Source organism: Mobula birostris, chromosome 9 (genome assembly GCF_030028105.1).
Source record: "Mobula birostris isolate sMobBir1 chromosome 9, sMobBir1.hap1, whole genome shotgun sequence".
NCBI classification, from domain to species: Eukaryota; Metazoa; Chordata; class Chondrichthyes; order Myliobatiformes; family Myliobatidae; genus Mobula; species Mobula birostris.
In genome coordinates this window covers 130,302,313-130,323,730 of record NC_092378.1, presented here as the reverse complement: position 1 = coordinate 130,323,730, position 21,418 = coordinate 130,302,313, and the positions used below count along the sequence as shown (strand labels likewise).

General features: G+C 38.2%; 1 protein-coding gene across 1 annotated transcript in view; it reads left to right on the top strand.

The window, feature by feature from the left end:
- Positions 1 to 21,418, top strand: part of nomo (nodal modulator) — a 59,652-nt gene that overhangs the window by 27,241 nt on the left and 10,993 nt on the right. The window contains exons 16-25 of the mRNA XM_072268811.1: positions 225 to 312; positions 2,676 to 2,739; positions 2,835 to 2,930; positions 5,982 to 6,191; positions 8,241 to 8,323; positions 12,057 to 12,213; positions 15,170 to 15,296; positions 16,055 to 16,168; positions 18,006 to 18,133; positions 20,620 to 20,761. Of these exons, the coding sequence (XP_072124912.1) occupies positions 225 to 312; positions 2,676 to 2,739; positions 2,835 to 2,930; positions 5,982 to 6,191; positions 8,241 to 8,323; positions 12,057 to 12,213; positions 15,170 to 15,296; positions 16,055 to 16,168; positions 18,006 to 18,133; positions 20,620 to 20,761 (1,209 nt within the window). The remainder of the gene's footprint in view (positions 1 to 224; positions 313 to 2,675; positions 2,740 to 2,834; positions 2,931 to 5,981; positions 6,192 to 8,240; positions 8,324 to 12,056; positions 12,214 to 15,169; positions 15,297 to 16,054; positions 16,169 to 18,005; positions 18,134 to 20,619; positions 20,762 to 21,418) is intronic.

Genomic DNA, 21,418 nt, shown 5'->3' with positions numbered 1-21,418 from the left:
GCTTGGTGCTCCAGTCTTCTCCTGCTTTCCAAAAACATACAGGTTAGGGTTAGTAAGAAGTATGGCAGCAATATCTTACATATCTTATTGAGAGGTGATTAAACAAATAAGATGGTTACTTCAAATGGTTATATTGCATAATTTTTCCTAGGTTTTAGCACTGGGTTTCGCATGTTACATTTGACTGGTGCTTAAAATTGTTCTTCCTACTGTTTGTATTTTAGGAGTTCTACCAAGATGGAAGTGGCCCAGAAAATGTCGGTGTATATAATCTCACAAAAGGAGTGAACAGATTTTGTCTCTCTAAACCAGGTATAAGATCTTTGTGTTAAGTAGAAGATTCTGTTATTGCTCCTTGGCTCAAAAAAAATTACAAAACTTTATCGTTTTTGATTTTCCATTCTGATGGAATTTCCTAAGAAACCATTACAAACCAATGGGTGGTTATATCACACTTTAATATAGGAATATGTTCTAAAGTACTGTGCAGAAGGTAAGAGATAAGATTAGCTTTATTTGTGACATGTATATGCAACCATCGAAACATACAGTGCAAAGCATCATTTGCATCAAAATGACCAACATAGTCTGAATATATGCTGTAAGCAGCCCACAAGTGTTGCCATACTTCTGGTGACAAAATAACAAATGCACAACTTACTAACCCTAACCCCTACATCTTTGGAATGTGGGAGGAAGCCAGAGCACCTGGAGGAAACCCACGTGGTCATGGGGAGAATGTATATACTCCTAGTCCTTGGGAATTGTACCCCGATGCTGGTGTTGTCATAGCATTGCACTAACTGCTATACTACCGTGCGGCCCCATCAAATCAATAAATAGCTGCTCTTCAGAAAATTGATCCACATGCACCGGTTTCTGGAGGTTTTGTTTTGTGTTCTGAAAACTACTCAGAATTTCCTCAACCGTTTCTTGGCTGACAGAGATAAGTAGCTGTTTGTCTTATTTCTTTCAGCTGAACACTCAGAAAAAACCAAGGCCATTACTTTCAACTTCCATCAACGTCTCTGTTCAACATATCCTTGCAGCCTCCCATCATTTATATCAAGTTCTAATCATACAGTACTCTGATACCCAAATCGACTATGCTGAGCTCCAAATTCATTAAGCGCACACTTTCTGACCTACATTAGTTCTTGCCCCCAAAAGTATCCAATTTAACATTCTCATTTTAACTGACATATCCAATTTCTCTGTCATCCGGTGTTTCTTTTTTTACAACAGCTAGTTTCCCCATGCCCACCCACCTCTTTTTCACCCTACCATAACAATAATTGCAGACACCCTTCAGGCATTTGGCTGTATTCTCTTGAAATCCTGTGCCATACTACTAATCTGTGTAGTCCCATCAACCTGTGTCTGGACCACAGCCCTCCATATCATCTCCCACCCCATCCATGTACCTATCCAAATTTCTCTTAAGTGTTGAAATTGAACCTGCATCCACCACTTCCACTGGCAGCTCAATCCACACTCTTACCACCCTTTGAGTAAAGAAGTTCCCCCTCATAATTCCCCTTAAACATTTCAGCTTTCACCCTTATCCCACGACCTCTAGTTCTAGACTTGCCCAAACTCAATTTACCCTATCTATATCCCTCATAATTTTGTATACCCCTATCAAATATTCTCATATTCTTTTGTGGTGTAGGAAATAAAGTCTAACCTATTCAACCTTTCCATGTAACTCAGATTCTCAAGTTCCTGGCAATATCCTTGTAAATTTTCTCTGCACTCTTTCAATCTTACCATCTTATGCAACCTCAACATAACATCTTAACTCCTGTACTCAGTACTTTGATTTATGAAGGCCAAAGTGCCAAAAGCTTTCTTTACAATCCTGTTTACCCAAGATGCCACTTTCAAGGAATTATGGATCTGTATTCCCAGATCCGTCTCTTCTACTACGTTCCTCCTTACTGTGCAAGTCCTAACCTGGTTTGTTCTCCCAAAGTGCAATACTTCACACTTGTCTTTGTTTAAATTTCATCTGCCATTATAGAGCTCACTTTTCCAGCTGGTCCCGATCCAGCTGCAAGCTCTGATGATTTTCCTCACTGTCCACTACACCCCCAGCCTTGGTGTCATTTGTAAATTTGCTGATCCAGTTTAACACGTTATCCAGATCATTGATATAGATGACAAACAACAACAGTCTCAGCAGTAACACACTGGATGCAAGGGAGGAAAAATTAAGATTGCCATCGTTTGTGCTGCAATTCTTTGCACATTAACACATGGAAACTGATAAAACATGGATTTAGGTAGCACTTGTTGGAAAAACACTGTGTATTTAATATTTGTTATTGAAAGTAACCAGTAAAGAAAAAAACAACTTACCGACATTGAAGCTGATTAGTTCATAACTTACAAAATTTCCTTGTTTCTAATTACTCACAAATCCTAGGAAATCTGTAGTTTCCTTGACAATATCATAGGTCTTCAGGGTCTCCCCACTTAGTCCAGGTTTCCACAAGACCTTTCCCTGCCAGGACTCTACCCCTTTCCTATTTAGTCTGGTACTGATCCTGCTATGATAATCATCAACTTGGTAATATATAGAATGTTATATAGAATAACATATTTTAGCATAAAATATGTCTTGTAACCCAATGCGAAGTGTGAGATCTTTATCTATAAAATTCTGTTGCCAGGTGTCTATAAGGTAACCCCTCGATCATGCCATCAATTTGAACAAGAATTTTATATCTATGACACGTAAGTATTGAAGCCTCTTTGCTAACGCAACACCAATATGTTTAATATATTTATCATTAATTCTCAAAGCTATTATTCTGCTATTTGTTTATTAGAGCAGCACCCACCATATTAACCTTAACAGCGACTCGACATCATGCACTCGGTGCTATCGTGACAGATAAATTAACGGATGTCACGGTTACTATCAGGTAAGAGCAGCCAAAGACTAATCTTATTAAACTCTTTGCTGTTCCAGCTCTGTGTTAGAAATTACATAATTTTTCAATGTGAAAAATAACAATTGGATTTTGCTTTTATAGGGTATATGACTTTGTATTTGGATTGTAGCCACTCTTAAGGCATGTTATTGCTTAGAGTTCAGTGATTTGTCTGCCATTAAATTTTTCTCATATCTAGCAAATTTGTGTACATCTTAGATCTGCAGAAATAAATTAAACCATACATAAATGTTGAGCAAGATATCTCTAAGAAATTATGTATGGCAGTGAGTCATGTTTTGAGCCACTGCAGTCCATCTAGTGAAGATAGACTGCAATGTTCCAGAATTTTGTGGCAGTGATGATGAAGAAACAGTAATATATTTCTAAATCATAGAAACATAGAAAATAGGTGCAGGAGTAGGCCATTCGGCCCTTTGAGCCTGCACCGCCGTTTATTATGATCATGGCTGATCATCCAACTCAGAACCCTGCACCAGCCTTCCCTTCATACCCTCTGATCCCCCTAGCCACAAGGGCCATATCTAACTCCCTCTTAAATATAGCCAATGAACTGGCCTCAACTGTTTCCTGTGGCAGAGAATTCCACAGATTCATCACTCTCTGTGTGAAGAAGTTTTTCCTAATCTCAGTCCTAAAAGGTTTTGCCTTTATCCTCAAACCGTGACCGCTCGTTCTGGGCTTCCCCAACATCGGGAACAATCTTCCTGCATCTAGCCTGTCCAATCCCTTTACGATTTTATACGTTTCAATCAGATCCCCCCTCAATCTTCTAAATTCCAACGAGTACAAGCCCAGTTCATCCAGTCTTTCTTCATATGAAAGTTCTGCCATCCCAGGAATCAATCTGGTGAACCTTCTTTGTACTCCCTCTATGGCAAGGATGTCTTTCCTCAGATTAGGGGACCAAAACTGCACACAATACTCCAGGTGTGGTCCCACCAAGGCCTTGTACAACTGCAGTAGTACCTCCCTGCTCCTGTACTCGAATCCTCTCGCTATAAATGCCAGCATACCATTCGCCTTTTTCACCGCCTGCTGTACCTGCATGCCCACTTTCAATGACTGGTGTATAATGACACCCAGGTCTCGTTGCACCTCCCCTTTTCCTAATCGGCCACCATTCAGATAATAATCTGTTTTCCTATTTTTGCCACCAAAGTGGATAACTTCACATTTATCCACATTAAATTGCATCTGCCATGAATTTGCCCACTCACCCAACCTATCCAAGTCACCCTGCATCCTCTTAGCATCCCCCTCACAGCTAACACTGCCGCCCAGCTTCATGTCATCCGCAAACTTGGAGATGCTGCATCTAATTCCCTCATCCAAGTCATTAATATGTATTGTAAACAACTGGGGTCTGAGCACTGAGCCTTGCGGTACCCCACTAGTCACTGCCTGCCATTCTGAAAAGGACCCGTTTATTCCCACTCTTTGCTTCCTGTCTGCTAACCAATTCTCTATCCACATCAATACCTTACCCCCAATACCGTGTGCTTTAAGTTTGCACACTAATCTCCTGTGTGAGACCTTGTCAAAAGCCTTTTGAAAATCCAAATATACCACATCCACTGGTTCTCCCCTATCCACTCTACTAGTTACATCCTCAAAAAATTCTATGAGATTCGTCAGACATGATTTTCCTTTCACAAATCCATGCTGACTTTGTCTGATCACTTCACCGCTTTCCAAATGTACTGTTATCACATCTTTGATAACTGACTCCAGCAGTTTCCCCACCACCGACGTTAGGCTAACCGGTCTATAATTCCCTGGTTTCTCTCTCCCTCCTTTTTTAAAAAGTGGGGTTACATTAGCCACCCTCCAATCCTCAGGAACTAGTCCAGAATCTAAAGAGTTTTGAAAAATTATCACTGATGCATCCACTATTTCTTGGGCTACTTCCTTAAGCACTCTGGGATGCAGACCATCTGGCCCTGGGGATTTATCTGCCTTTAATCCCTTCAATTTACCTAACACCACTTCCCTACTAACATGTATTTCGCTCAGTTCCTCCATCTCACTGGACCCTCTGTCCCCTACTATTTCTGGAAGATAAATCAGAATAGTGTTCAAACTGGAGGCAAACCTATAGGAGGTGGTGTTACCACTGACTGAATGTTCTTGTCCTTGGTAGCAGAGGTTGATGACTAGGCAGGTGCTGTTTTATTGCACTTACTGTAACTGCAGTGTATTTTTCAAATGGTTCTAGCTTCTTATTCCAGTTAGTGTGAGTTGATGTTGTATCTACAGAGGAGTAGTCTAATCCTCAGACTAGACTACTAATCCTCAGATTAGTAACGCCTGGTGCTCAACTGTTGACTTTATTTTGGAGTACAGCACAGCAACAGGCCCTTTCGACCCACAAGCCCACACTGCCCAATTATACCTGTGTGATCAATTAATCAGCTAATCCATATGTCTTTGGAATGTGGGAGGAAACTGCAGCAACTAGAGGAAACCAATACAGTCACAGGAACCCAGGTTGTTGGTGCTGTAAAGAATTACACTAACCTCTATGCTACTAAGCTACCCCATATTAGTCCAGTAACTTAAACCTTATCTTGTGCCTTGATTTTGAAAAATAGACATCTTTGAAGTAAAACACAACAAATGCTAGCAATACATAGCTGATTAATTAGTATCGGCAAAAAAATTGACATGTTCTGAATTTTTGGGAATGTAATGTTTACCAAATTGATAACCAAGAAATAATTAGAAATGTATTGCTGTACCAGTTTATAACCATTAGTTGATTAGGCACAGCATGAGTGAAAATTTCTTGACTGGAAGAATGCCACACGTATTGCTAATTAACATTTTAAGTGTTGTTGACTTGGAGTGTGGGGGGGGTCCTTTGGATTATTGAGACTGCTTTGAATTCAAAATAATTGATGACATAGCATCTTTAGTAAACCTGTTGAAATTCAGTATATACAAAGCTTCCTTTAAATAATTCTAGTGGTCATAACTTCTATCTGCTTCATTACTGTTTTTCCTTCCTCCCCTCCATAGATCATCAATTGATAGTGAGCCTGCTTTGGTCTTGGGACCTTTGAAGTCTCATCAGGAACAACGACGAGAACAGCAGCTAGCAGAAATAGAAGCCCGTAAACTTGAGCGTGAAAGGAAGGGCCAGAAGGATGTGGAAAGAGAGCCTCCAGCTCAGGAAATTGTGGAGGAGCTTGCAGGACCTTTTGTTTATGAATTTTCATACTGGGCAAGGTAAGGTCTTATGGTAATTAATAATCCACAGTTGTGTTGAGGGTTTTCCTATTGCTTATATATAGTAATTTAAAACATAAGAAAAGAGAAAAAGGCACTGCAATTTTCATTTTACATTAAAAATGTGAAATTGAGCAAGAAAATCAGCTGGCTGCGATTTCAATTTTAGAATATGAATATAAATGACACAAGAATCTCGTTTGTTGTATGCATTGCAAGCATTAATGCAACCTTCTTCACCAGAGGTAGGGTGATTTATGTTTAACTATGATTTATGAGCACAATTTTGTCAATTTATTAAGTTAAACATCTTATCAGATTTTAGCCAGATTCTTTGACTATCTTCCATTTATTGCACTTGATTCTATTAAATAGTCTGTGAGAATGGTCTTGTCTATAAATTGCTGCTTAAGATCTATTCCAAAAATGGAAAAATTTCTTCTTCATGTAGATTGCTTTCAAAGGTACATTTAATGTCAGAGAAATGTGTACAATAAACATCCTGAAATGCTTTTTCTTTGCAACCATCTGTGAAAAACAGAGGTGTGCCCCAAAGAATGAATGACAGTTAAATGTTAAAAGCCCAAAGTCCCCCCAGCTTCCCTCCCTCCCGCATGTAAGCTGCAGCAAGCAACGATCACCACTCATCCCACCGGCAAAAAAAAGCATTGGCACCCACCACTGAGCACTCAAGCGTGAGCAAAGCAACAGCAAAGACACAGACTTGGAGTACTCCAAAGACTACTTGTTCAGCCGGCACTTGACATACCACAGGCTCTCTCTCTCCTCCTAATAAGGGAGAGAGAGATGTCTCCGTTTCAAAGCGAGAGGGGAGAAGTAACAAACAACTCGCTGGTTTATGATGTTAAAAGTCCATTGTGTCACTTTTTGCGAGCTCTGCCCAAAGATCTTGGATCTCTGGGCACACAGCATTAGAGCTTCCATTTCCCACGACACACCAATCTCCTGCCCAGACACCGACCTCTGATCCCCCTGTCTCCAGAGTCACTAAATCTCGGACCTCTGAAGGCGAGCGAAGCTATTGGGCCACGCCCTTGGCATGCTGAATAACAGCCAGTTGTGGAACCCCAGGAGCAGGTCCCATTCCCACAAAAAACTAGTCAGCGTGTAACACCAGGTCGGGGTTTTCAAAAGAACTCTAAAAGGGAAAAATAGAGATATTAAAGATGGAAATAGAGCTGTTTTTGAAGATGCAAACAAAGGACTCCCCGCTAGACGCCATTGATTCTCCTAAGCTCCTTATATGCAAAGCATATTTCTGAATAATCACTGATTTACTTTTAAACTATTTTGCTATATATTTTTCTAATTGACGAGGGATTTTCTTAACATCACATTTGTTCTTTGCAGTTTGTGTGGTGAATTTTGGAAACCTTGTGAAATGTGTATTTAAGTATTTTCAGTATGTGTATATAAACGGATGAAAAGATGTAAACTTAAGTGTGCCAATATTGAAGGGGCAAATGAATTTCTGTTTCTTCAGGCCATTTTAACTTAAAAAAAAAAATTCATCATAGTGGAGGATTTTGGTGTTGGCTTAAGTGGCCTTGAGAAGCCATCTGGTTCAACCATTGAGCAGTTATGATACAACTGAATAGTTTGCTCATCTATTCATAAAGCAGCAAAGAGGCAATTATATTACTATAGGTCTGGTGATATTTGTTAATCGGATGTTGCATGGATGGCAGATTTCCTTCCCTGAAGGACATAATTGAACCAGATAAGTTTATTTTGTGGCAATCCTTTAGTTTCATGGTCATTTCTATGTCATTGGTCTGGTCTTATTCCTTTGTCTTAAACCTCCTGAGTAATTTAATTTGAGTTGGCTTTAACTAGAAGTTTGTTCATATGTTCAAAGCATAAAGTACATTGTCTTTTTTCTGCAAAGATTAGTTTTACAATTCTCTACTGCTTGACATTTAAGTTTTATGGTCTAATGTATCACAAGGCTCCTCCATCTAACCATATTATTTTGGATGTGTAGATCCTGCTAACTCTAATGTTGCAATTGTTTGGATTTTCTGGTAGAGCTGGAGAAAAGATTACAGTCACACCCTCATCAAAGGAACTTCTCTTCTACCCTCCATCAGTGGAGGCAGTCATTACTGGAGGTAACCTTTTGATAAGCTTGAAATATTAAATAGTAAAGTTAGAAAAAAATTTCTTATTTTGCACTTGATTATATCCGTCCTTGCTATCGTTTGCATCCGCTTGGTAAAACACACAGGTTAAATGTGCACTGAGTTAGGATCTTTTCAACACTTTGGATTAATGTCTGATCTCTAAAGCTATTTTCTTACAGTACTGCCCTGTTGGGTCAATCTGTATTTATGTAATCAAATCTCTGCAGTGGGCTTGAAACCACTGATTTATGACTTGGAAGTAAGTGTCATCAACTGTTTCCACAGGAATGTTCTGCCACAACAGATGTGCAGGGGTGGGTTTGGTAGGTTGTAGAAGAATAATTGTTTGAAAATGGCTTGTCCTCCTAGATTGACTGAGGAAGGCAATAAAGCAGACACTGCAGAAATCTGAAATTTTATTAACCAGAGTTAAAAAGAAAATTGAACTGTTTAATTGTTTAATCTTCCTATTAAAGAAAGTTATTAGTTATTTTAGAGATGAATTGGAATTAATTATAATTAGAATATAGTATAGCACCTCTGAGCCACAAGCTGAAACGTAATGTACTCTTGTTAGCTGTCTGATCTTTATAGGCTGCTTAGATGTACATAGGACTTAATATGTCTAGTAATTTGTATGTAAGTAATATACAGATTTTTACTGTTATCAGAATCAGGTTTAATATCACCAGCATACTGTATGTTATGATATTTGTCTTGCGGCAGCAGCACAATGCAATACATAAAAAAGGAAGTACAGTAAGTCTCTGTCTCTCTCTGAAGTAGTTAAATAAGTAGTACAAAAACAGAAATAGAACAGTATTGAGATGGTGTTCATGGTTGCAATGTCTACTCAGAAGTCAGATGGCAGATGGGAAGATGCTGTTCCTGAATAATTGGTGTTATAATTTATTATCTGTGCAGAATTTGACCAGATATGCTAATATCAGGTTTTTTCAAAAGTCCAGAGTTGGATATCTCAAATGTAATAACATAGTATAATTAACAAAAATGCAGGTGGATTTTAGATGCTCTGGATTGAGAATTGGTTTAATGAGATTCAAGGGCTGGAAATGGCAAGCATTCATTTGTCTGCACACCCGTTTCAAGTAGTTGCATGTACATGCTAGAATAAACTTTGTTAGAAAACTGATATTTTGAATAGTGACATTTTGTTAATACTCGAGTTAAGAAGGAAAATGGCTCAAATTTTAAATGTTGATGTATGTAATGATGATGAACATTACTGAAATACTTATTTTAGTTCAAGAAAGTTTGTTACTTAAGTTCACTACTTAGTATTTCGTTGAAAGTTCCAGTTGCTAATATCCCTTCTCTTTTGACATCAATTTATTGAACTACAAGTAAAGTTAGTCACTCAACTTTTCTGGGGTGCTACAGGGCAGGATCAATGATTTTTAGGAACATTTAAAAATTTCAGTTAAAATTCTGAATGCACTAGTTTTGCTTATCAAATAAATTATGTTTGCAACTGCTGATGTGTGTCCAAAAATTATCGCTGTGGTTTGGGCAATTTGCACTCCCAAGTTTTCCGTCATGACAATGTATTTTTGCCACAGATTGAATGACTAAAAATTATAATAACCTGTGTTGGATTAAAAGTTGCACTCTACATTTATGGTGGAATTATTAAATAGAATTGTTTCAAGGTGAAGGATAGGATATTTGATATGTTCAAAATATATACAGTGGCATGCAAAAGTTTGGGCACCCCTGGCCAAAATTTTTGTTACTGTGAATAACTAAACGAGTAAAAGATGACCTGATTTCCAAAAGGCATAAAGTTAAAGATGACACATTTCTTCAATATTTTAAGCAAGATTACTTCTTTATTTCCATCTTTTATAGTTTCAAAATAACAAAAAAGGAAAAGGGCCCGAAGCAAAAGTTCAGGCACCCTGCATGGTCAGTAGGTAGTAACACCGCCCCCCCCCCCCCCCCCCGGCAAGTATCACAGCTTGTAGATGCTTTCTGTAGCCAGCTAAGAGTCTTCCAATTGTTGTTGGGGGATTTTCGCCCATTCTTCCTTGCAAAAGGCTTCTAGTTCTGTGAGATCCTTGGGCCGTCTTGCATGCACTGCTCTTTTGCAGTCTGTCCACAGCTTTGCGGTGATGTTTAGGTCGGGGGACTGTGAGGGCAATGGTAAAACCTTCAGCTTGCGCCTCGAGGTAGTCCATTGTGGATTTTGAGGTGTGTTTAAGATCATTATTCTGTTGTAGAAGTGATCCTCTTTTCATCTTCAGCTTTTTTTTTACAGATGATGTGATGTTTGCTTTCAGAATTTGCTGGTATTTAATTGAATTCATTCTTCCCTCTATCAGCGAAATGTTCCCTATGCCACTGTCTGCAACACAAGCCCAAAGCATGATCGATCCACCCCCGTGCTTAACAGTTGGAGAGGGGTTCTTTTCATGAAATTCTGCACCCTTTTTTCTCCAAACATACCTTTGCTCATTGCGGCCAAAAAGTTTTATTTTAACTTCATCAGTCCACAGGACTTGTTTCCAAAATGCATTAAACTTGTTTAGATATTCCTTTGCAAACTTCTGATGCTGAATTTTGTGGTGAGGACGCGAGAAGAGTTTTCTTCTGATGACTCTTCCATGAAGGTCATGTTTGTGCAGGTGTCGCTGCACAGTAGAATAGTGCATCACCACTCCAGAGTCTGCTAAATCTTCCTGAAGGTCTTTTGCAGTCAAACGGGGGTTTTGATTTGACTTTCTAGCAATCCTACGAGCAGTACTCTCGTTTTACTTATAACTTATAAACTTAAAACTTATAAAGTTTTCTTGGTCTTCCAGACCTCAATTTGACCTCCACCGTTCCTGTTAACTGCTATTTCTTAATTACATTACAAACTGAGGAAACGGCTACCTGAAAATGCTTTGCTATCTTCTTATAGCCTTCACTTGCTTTGTGGGCATCATTTATTTTAATTTTCAGAGTGCTAGGCAGCTGCTTAGAGGAACCCATGGCTGCTGATTGTTGACAAGGTTTGAGGAGTCAGGGTATTTATAAAGCTTTGAAATTTGCATCACCTGGCCTTTCCTAATGATGACTGTGAACAAGTCATAGCCCTAACAAGCTGATTAAGATCTGAGACCTTGGTAAAAGTTATCTGAGAGCTCAAATCTCTTGGGTTGCCCAAACTTTTGCATGGAGCTCCTTTCCTTTTTTTTCACTCTAAAATTGTACAAAACAAAAATAATACGCTAATCTTAAAATGTTGAAAAGAATGTTTCATCTTTAACTTTATGACTTTTGGAGATCAGTTCATCTTCTACTCAACTATTCACAGTAACAGAAATTTTGACCAGGAGTGCTCAAACTTTTGCATGCCACTGTATTGTTCATCTTGTTACTGTAATTATTTTGACCCTTATAATTTACATAATTCCTCTCTGTATGTACTGCTTGACTCTGACATGATTTATTCTTAATGGAAGTATCCTAATAGTAGGTTGACCTGAATGGACTAGGCTTATCTAGTAATATCTTGTAACTTTTCAATCTACAGGGTTTATAATTGTCTTGATGAGGAAAATGAATGAATTGTTGGTTTTCATAATTAAAAATATATAGATTGAATCCAGCTATCAGTGAAGAAAAATATGTTGTTATATTGATAGTAAATAGCTGAAGGATGTTTTAAGTAATTTCAATCTGGTGCTGCCAGTTAATAAATAACATTTTGTTGCAGACACATGCCCGGGAAGGTTAATTGAGATTCAGGGAAAAGCTGGTCTATTTCTGGAAGGACTGGTACACCCAGCATTGGAAGGTGTTGAGATAATCATCACTGAGAAAAACTCAGTGCCACTTATAACAGTGTTTACTAATGAAGAAGGGTCATACAGGTAACCTGAAGAATTCTCTTGGGTCTTTCAATGCAGTAAATGTACTGAGGTTGCAGTACTTCAGTGGAGTAGAAGGTTTCCCTTCATTTCATTTAACCCTCTAAAGAGAAAGCTAAATGGTACAAAGGTTAGGATTGCTACTGTTCATGCTGTATCATTTAGATTGTAAAAAAAAGATAGAAATAAATTGGGTTGCATATTTCACACCCAGAGGCGCTCAGACCCGTATACTTCACATCTTACTGAATACTGTGAAATAATCAAAACTACAGATATTGATTAAATATTTGAGTTTGGGATATCATTCTAGTGAGATGTTATTTGACTGTCTTTGCAACTTCTCAGTTTTTCTTTAAGACTAAGGAAGCCACAGGGGGGCAGTGTGGATCTTTGACTAAAGCAGGGCTGAAATTCTATTTCAGTTAAAGTTGTATTTCCATTATAAGCATGAAAAAAAAACTGTACTGCAAAAGTGCCTATTCTATCATTATTGGAATTTCTATGAGTCTTGTTTGTAACAAAGAACAGTACAGCACAGGAACAGGCCCAATAGCTCACGTGTTCAACTAAATAAATTAGTAATCAGCTAAACTGTTATCTTCGGCTGACACAATGTCCATATCCTTCCATTTCTTACACATCTGTGTACCTATTTAAGAGTCTCTTGAACACCTCTATCATATTTGCCTTCACTACCACTTCTGGCAGTACATTCCCGGTACCTGCCTCTAACTGTATAAAAAGAGTTGCCCTGCAAATCTCCCTTGAACTTAATCCCTCTCACCTTAAAGGCATGCCTTCTGGTGTTAGATATTTCAACACTGTGGAAAAAGAAAACCCTCTGTCAGATTTCCTGCAGCCTCCATTGCTTCAGAGTAAATGACCTAAGTTTGTCCCCTGTCTCCTTATACACGTGTCCCCTAATCCAGGCAACATCCTAATAAACCTCTTTTTCACCCTCTCCAAAGCCTCAACATCCTTCCTGTAGTTGGCCATACGCCAGATGCAGGCCAACTAGAATTTTTATAAAACACTTGAACAAACACTTGCTTGACTAATAACGGCAACCGTGCCAGATGCCTTCTCTATTTGGACTTATGTTTCTCTATATAAGTTTAGATTTTGCTGCAAAGTTGTTTTAGACAGTAATGATCCTTGATTCCTGAAATCCTAACCTTGTATTTTTGAATCATGCATTTTTCCCACATTGCTCATTCATTATTAGTCATCTCCTTACATTTCTTCTGTTCCAGTTAGTTACTAAGATAGAGAACTAAATTTAAGTTTTCTCAATTTCTGTTCCTCCCTGCCATATTCATGAATGATTGTTGTAAAGCACTGCTTGATAGAGTTGGAAATATTAGTTGGCTACTTGTTCATAATAATTTGGAGTTGTGAATGTCAAAATGTTTCATTATGTTTAGACTGGATAATTCTGTTTCCTGTACCATCTCCTCCAATAAAGCAATATAGGCCATTTAGACCCTTGAACTTTAATAGAATCATAGATGATCTGATCTTGGCTCCAGCTCCACGTTCCTGCCTATTCCTCATAATCCCTATAGAACAAAAATCTAGGCTCTGAGTATTTTCAGTCATTCTGCTTCCACAGCTCATCAAAGCAGAAAATTTCAAAGAATCACAACCTGTTTAGGGGATAAATTCTGCCTCGTCTCTACTTAACTGGATTTCCTCTCAGCAAATAACTCAGAATCTTGCATGTTTCAACAATGTCACCTCTTGGTTCACCTTACTAATACAGGCCAGAACTGCTTAATCTTTCCTCATAAGATAACATATTATCCCAGAAAGCAACCTAGCAAACTGTCTCCCATATAAGTATATCTTCATTAAATAAGGAGACCAAAAACTATACAGAGTGCTGCAAATGTGGTCTCACCAGTACCCTCTACATTTACAGCAAGAATTTCCTTTTGTTGTCCATCTGCTTTTCAATAAAATCAACATCTCATTTGCCTTAATCACTTGCTGTACCTCTAGGCTATCCAGATTGTACTATACAAGAGAATTCTGCAGTATTTCTCCATTGAAACAGTATTCTATTTTTCTATTCTTTGCACTAGTATATTTGGATAATTCTCATTTGCCCAATCTGCCAGTTGTTGTCCCCTTTCATCCAATCCTTTTTAACTTTTGTATATCTCCTTGCACATCCTGTGTCCTTACACTTAGCTTTTTTACATGTCTTTGTAATATCAGCATTAACCCTTTCTGCCTGACTTTTCTCCTGCTTTTCTTTTATTTCAGACTTCTAGCTATTAGAGTTTTTGCTTTTCCTTCATTAACGTCAATAATATAAATTGTAAGTTCAGTACCAGCACTGATCTTCGTGGTATCTCATGAGATGCATCTTTCCAAACTGAAAATAACCACTATCCTGCCTCGGTCTTCTGTTAGCTGCCAGTCTTCCATCCATGCTAATATTATCCTTATGTAACTTCAAATATACTCTGCTGTTTGGTCCACATGGCTTATTACATTCTCAAGGAACTCATGATTTCCCTTTTATAAAAACATGTTGACTCTAGATGATTGTATTTCATTTTACAAATGTCCTGATACTTTTTAAAAAAAAAAAAAACGATCTAGTGCTTTCCTGGTGTATATGCCAAATAATTTCGTTTCGGGCTTCCAACCAGGTACAGGTCATTTTAACTGACGTTTCAATGACAAACTGCCATCTTCATCAGGGATCCCTGATGAAGACAGCAGAGTTCGTCATTGAAACTTCAGTTAAAATCGATACCAATACGTGGCTGAAGCCCGAGGAGAGTTTATTCATCCTGATATCAATTAATAATAAATTCCAGCTTTCCCCAAACTAGATCTTAGTCCTGTTTTCTGTTTGTCGTCTTTAAGCAAGGGTATTACATTTGCGTTAAAGCATTCGAAAGGACAGGTGTGGTATATTTATTTCTTTGTTCTATTTTATAAGGGTTGGACCATTACACAGAGACCAGGAGTATTCCATAACTGCTCAAAAGGAAGGTTTCGTTCTGACTGCAATAGAAGGAACAGTTGGTGATTTTAAAGCTTTTGCATTAGCAGGAATAACTTTTGAGGTAAGATAAGTGAGTAATTCATATTAAATAATCACCATGGAGTATTTCTTAGTTTTTAATTAGCTTTATGGAAGCTGCTGAACAATGTCTTTTGCCACCAATAATCATATTTGCATGGCACATGTCATCTTACATTTTTAGGAGTTACATTTATATGATCATATTAGCTAACAATACTGATATTTTATGTCTGTCATTACAAAAGCATTTATTTAAAGTGTAGAATTCTTCCAAATGTTGTCTATTTTCATAATTTTAAATTAAAATCATGGTCATGTTATTTAAAAAGGTTAATTTAGTAATTATCATAGGTTTTTTAGTGGTTGAATTCTAAGCTGCTAAATGTTGAGATACTTCCTCAAGTCTGTTGTGGATTAATGTTTAAGCTGTTTAAGTGTTAGGCTGTTCTGATATTAGCTTAATCAAGTTGATGTCGTCTGTTAGGCTTACAGATATTTACAAATCTTTCAGTAATTTAATTTTTGGAATCAGTTTGGGATATACCACAAATTCTTCAGATTAGTTGTTGTGATGCTTTAGTTTCAGTCTATGAGTTCTTATTTAAAATCTTAGTTCCTGCTGCCAATACCATTCCTTAAAATAGATGTGACTTATATTGGTGTTGTTAACAGAGTAGAAAAATATATTGATACTTGATTATGATGTAGTTATAACATACATTGTGAAATTAGTACTATTTGTTAAATTATGAATTTTAATTCTTTCATCAAAGTGAATATTGCTATATTTATAAACAGATAAAAACTGAAGACCAGCACCCCCTTGCTGGAGTCCTTTTGTCTCTTAGTGGAGGACAGTTCCGCTCTAATCTGCTCACACAAGAAAATGGCATGCTTACTTTTGCAAACCTGGTAATGTTTAATTCATCAACTGTGAATTCATTTAATAAATATTAAATATAATTTGCTGTTAGTTTTATTCTTCAGAATGTTTTATTACTGTAGGTGCAAGGATTGGTATTAAGAGGTTCCAGAGCATTGAAAGAAGCATTAGGTGCATAGTGAAGATGCCTTAACAATGTTCCTACTCCATCCCTGGAAGAACACAAGGTTGTACACTAGAGTGATGTTATTGCCACCTTGTGTTCCCTGTCTGTCTGATTCCCTAAATGTAAATACTTCTGTTTTCCAGGTTCAAAAACTGAGGTGGCTTGGTTTAACTTTAGTAGTTGGGACTCTTGCAGTTGACAGTGGGGGAAATTTTTGTTCTCTTACAAATTCAGTAATCCAGATAATTTTAAAAAGTTTATTTTATGACTGAGTCACTTTTAAATGTATTCATAAAAACAAATTTGTAAATAGTTTTAAAAAAAAATGTTGAAACTGTACTGGATTCTGAGAGGCAATCTACCAGCATTTGGAAAGACAAGGACTGATGAGAGATGGTGGGCAAGGCTTTAAACCATATCTTATGGATTTGATTGAATTCCTTTTTGAAGTGTTGGACACGAGGATTGACGAAGGCGGAGTCCTAGTTGTAAATATTTGATGAAGTCCTATGAGGTAGGCTGGTCTGGAAAGTTAGATAACACGGGATCCAGGGTGCACTAGCCAGATGCATTCAAATTTGACTTGGTGGAAGGAGACAGAGAGTGGTAGTGGAGGGTTGCTTTGTTTTTTTTAGATTGGGGGCTTGTGACCAGCAATGTGCCACAGGTATTAGTGTTGTTTGTCATCTATATCAATGATTTGGTTAGCATGATTATTAACTTGGCGGATGACATCAAAAATGATGGTGTGGTGGACAGAGAAGGTTGTAATGCACAGAATCTTGAACACCTGGGAAAGTGGGCCAGAATGATGCAAGGAATTTACAGGTAGGTGTTATGTGTTGCATTTTGAAAAGTTAAACCAGGGTAGGATGTGCACAGTAAATGGCTGGGCCCCTGAGAGTGTTGTAGACCATAGACACCTAGGGCTACAGATACAGTGTGCTGAAAGTGGTGAGACAAGTAGGCCAGGTGGCGAAGAAGGCATTTGATACACTTGCTTTCATTGGGCAGGGCACTGAGTGCAAGAGTTGGGACTATACAAAAAACTCATGCTTCAATTGTACAAGATGTTAGTAAGGCCATAGTTCGCAATTTGTGTTCAGTTCTGGTCACCTAGCTATAGGAAGATGTTATTCAGCTGGAAGGGTGCAGAAAAGATTCATGAGGATGATACCTGGGCTGTAGCAGTTGAATTATAAGGATAGACCCAGATGTTTCCTGAGTGTTTTTTATTCTCAATTACAAGGGGTTTCATTATAAGAGACTTCATGGAGGTTTATAAAATCATGAGGGGAACAGAAAAGTTTAAAAGTCAGTCTTTTTCTTTGGGTGAGGCATAAGTTAAGGTGAGAGGAGATGTGCTATAGAGAAAGCTTTAATGGGGTCCTAAGGAGCAACTTTTTCCATAAAAGGTGGTGGGTACACCAGTGGAAGCTATAGAGGCAGGTACAATTATAATGTTTAAGACACATTTGGGCAAGTACATGGAGAGGCAAGGTTTAGGACATAGGGGTTAGAAGCAGGCAAATGGGACTAGCTCAGATAGGCAACTAGTTTGGCGTGGACAAGGTGGGTGAAAGGGCCCATTTGTATGCTCTATAGTCTATGGCTCTCTGAGTATGACATCGGAATTGCAATCTTTATTCAGTGCTGATGAACAATTTTATGCTGTATTTATTACCTGTATTGGATTGCAGAGTCCTGGTCAGTACTATTTCAAACCAATGATGAAGGAGTTTCGATTTGAACCTGCATCCCAAATGATTGAAGTACAAGAAGGACAATCTCTTAGAATCAAAATTACAGGCTATCGGACTGCTTACAGGTTTGTGTCGGTAGAACCAATTTACATGATGCACACAAAATATAATTTTTGGATTGGAAAATGTGTGATTTTCATAGTAGTAGCCAATAACAAGAGGAATAGCTCTTGTGTGAAACTGATTAAGGCATTGCACTCATTATTGCAAATCTCAATGTTTTTGTGTAGAATAAAGTAACATTACAGAGCCTTTGAGGTATGGGCAGAGCTGGCAGCTTAGCCTTCTAGATTTTGATGTTTTAGATGTGATAGGGGCGCAAGAGAGTTGAGTGAGTTGCATTTCTGATCTGGGGGTGGGGGACACCTTAGCTGCACTTAAAGGATATACTAAAAGGTGTATCCAATGCGTCAATATGGCTAGAGCTGTTACTCTGCTGGGGATATATGATAGGTCTCCTAGTAGCCACTGAGAGTGGGAAATACAGATGTATTAAGAAATTATGGAAATATGTCAGTGCGTCAGGGCTATTGTAGTAGATAACTTTAATTTTCCCCAGCATTGACTGGGACTTCCTTAGTGCAAAAGGCATAGATGAATCAGTACTATTTAACAGTACTAGTAGTGGGACTTGGAAGCAGAAGTGCACAGTTTGCTAAAAGCAGCCATGCAAGTAGACAGGATAATGAAGAAGGTGTTTAGTATGCTGGCCTTCGACAGGAGCTGGGACATAATGTTCCATTTATACAAGTTGTTGGTAAGACTGAACTTGGAGTCTTGTGTACAGTTTCAGTCACCTTTTTATGGAAAAGGCATTGTCAAGCTGGAGAGATTTGAGGATGCTACCTGAACTAGAGGGCTGGATTGTAGGGAGAGTTTGGCCACGCTGGATCTTTATTTCCTAGAGTGCAGGTGAATGAGCGTTGACTCAGAGAAGTTTGTAAAAATCATGAAGGACATGGAAAAGGTGGACAGTTGTAGTCTTTTCCCCAGAGTTCAAAACTAAGAGGGTACAGATCAAGAGGGAAGAAATGTAAATAGACCTTAGCGGTAACTTTTTTACACAGGGGGTAGTGAATACCTGAAATGAGCTGCTAGAGGAATTGGTTGAGGTGGGTACAGTATCAATATGTAAGAGGCGTTTGGATAAGTACATGGAGGGGAAGGGCTTAGAAAGCTATAGGTTGAATGCGGGCAACTGGGATTAGAAGTGAGGATGGTGTGGTCAGCATGGATCATTTGGGCTAAAGGGCCTTTTTTCTTGCTGCATTGTTCTATGTCTCTGAGGATCAAAATTTGTTGGGTGCCTGCAAGAGGGTTTCTTGGAATGGTATGTAGATAGCTCAACCAGTGAAGGGACTATACTTGGCCTTGTATGGGACTAAGTCTGGCCAGGTAATTAGGGTTTCAGTGGGAGAACATTTTGAGAACAGTGATCACAACATAAGTTTTAAGATCGTTATGGATAATGATAAGTTTGGATCTGGACTTCTGGGGAAGGTGCTAAATTGTTAGGCATGAGCTGGAGAGAGTAGGTTGAGAGCAGCTGTTATTGGATAAGTCCACATCTGACATGAAGTTTCTATGTTGAACTGTCATAAGTAATGTAAAAAATTCTAAAATGATCTGAATGAAAATTTGAGGAAAAAGTCACTAATAAAGCAAATTCAGTTTGCTGATTGACAGAATGGTGAATGTGATAAGTTACAGGCAATAAACTAATAGTACAATTATAGGGAATTCATTTAATGCTTCATGTTTGAATGACTGCAATCTCTACTTTAGTGTGTATTAAAACCTAAAATAAGCTTCAAAAAATGGATTGTAAATCCATTCTACTATAGTTGAACTGAAGTGGAACATTTTTAAATGTGAAACTCAGAATCAGTGAGTGTAAGTGCTTATCTGTGAGGTGCATTCTCTTTTATTCTTATGGGCTGAATCCCCAGTGCTCAGATTTTCATTGCAATTTCAACAGTTCAATTTAAAAAGAAACAGTGGCATATCTCAGTGAACCACCACAAACCAGTGGGTTCACTGCCTGCTGCTCCATACAGGATTCTGAGTGTAGGTCAAATATTACCCCACGGGAATGAGAGGCAGTAGCATGCTATGCTGTTGTATGAACTTTTTAGCAGTTACCTTTAGAAGACCCATGATGGTAAATACAAAAAGATATGTTTTTTTTGTTTAAGTTTTCTTATAAAGCTAAATCCAAGATTGCTGTGAGATAAATAAATAATCAGACATCCTGCTATCTATTTTCTTTATATTTGTTGTGTTGATGCAGTTCAGTGTCCTAACTACCATTTGCATGTCTAATCTCTGGTAAAACTTACATTCATTAAATATCATCAATTCTATCACCAGTGGTAAATCTTGAAAGATGGCAATTTATCAACTTAACAAGACTTGGCCCTCAACATTTTTTTTTATTATTAAGACTTCAGATAGGAAGCATAATTTTTTTGTGAAGGTATTTCTTGCATTCTAAATGGTCTAAAATTTCATCTTAAAAATCTAAGCTGTATACTTTGTTTATAAACAAAAGCTGCTATGGAACAGTGTCATCACTGAATGGGGAACCAGAACAAGGAGTTGCAGTGGAAGCTGTTGGCCAAAAGGATTGCAGTATTTATGGAGAGGATACTGTAACAGATGAAGATGGAAAATTTCGCCTCCGGGGTCTACTGGTAATGAATAACAATTTAATTGTCATTGATTTAATTATGAACTCATTAAAGAGAGTATACTCATGTACTTTTAGTTCTGAGTTTGTTCCTAGGAGCAAAAGTACTAGTGAAATCAATGCTAAAAATTAGCATTATAGCTTCATATACACTGAGATGCATTGGTGCAAACCTCTGCCTCCCTGTCCTGATGTGTTGTGAAGCAGAGAAACTAAGACTGTGCAAAAGCTCCTAGTAAGGGCTGAGGTTGAGCAGGCTGGAGCTGTACTGTGGCTGGCACAGTATATGTAGGCCATTGCTAGGGTCTGGTAGCACTTGCTCCATGAACTGACAGAAAGCCTAAATCATATTATTTCTCTCATCATCTCCTGTTTAATGGAGTGGAAGTTGCTACCTTCTCTTTGGCTGCTCTGTTCTCCCTGGCCCAGAGATTTCACTTTGGTAAGAAGTACACTGGCACACATGGAAAGGTTACTGCTTGTCCCAAGCAATGTCCTGTATTCTCAATGCTGACATATGCAGCCCTCAGCCCCAGTCTTAGTGCTGAGCAACCACACTGCCCACTCTTGCTGACTTGGTACCAGGCCTTGCAGGCATTTGAACCTGTGTGTGTTCAGACTCCAGGACCGAGAATTTGAATTGAATTAATTGAATTTGAAT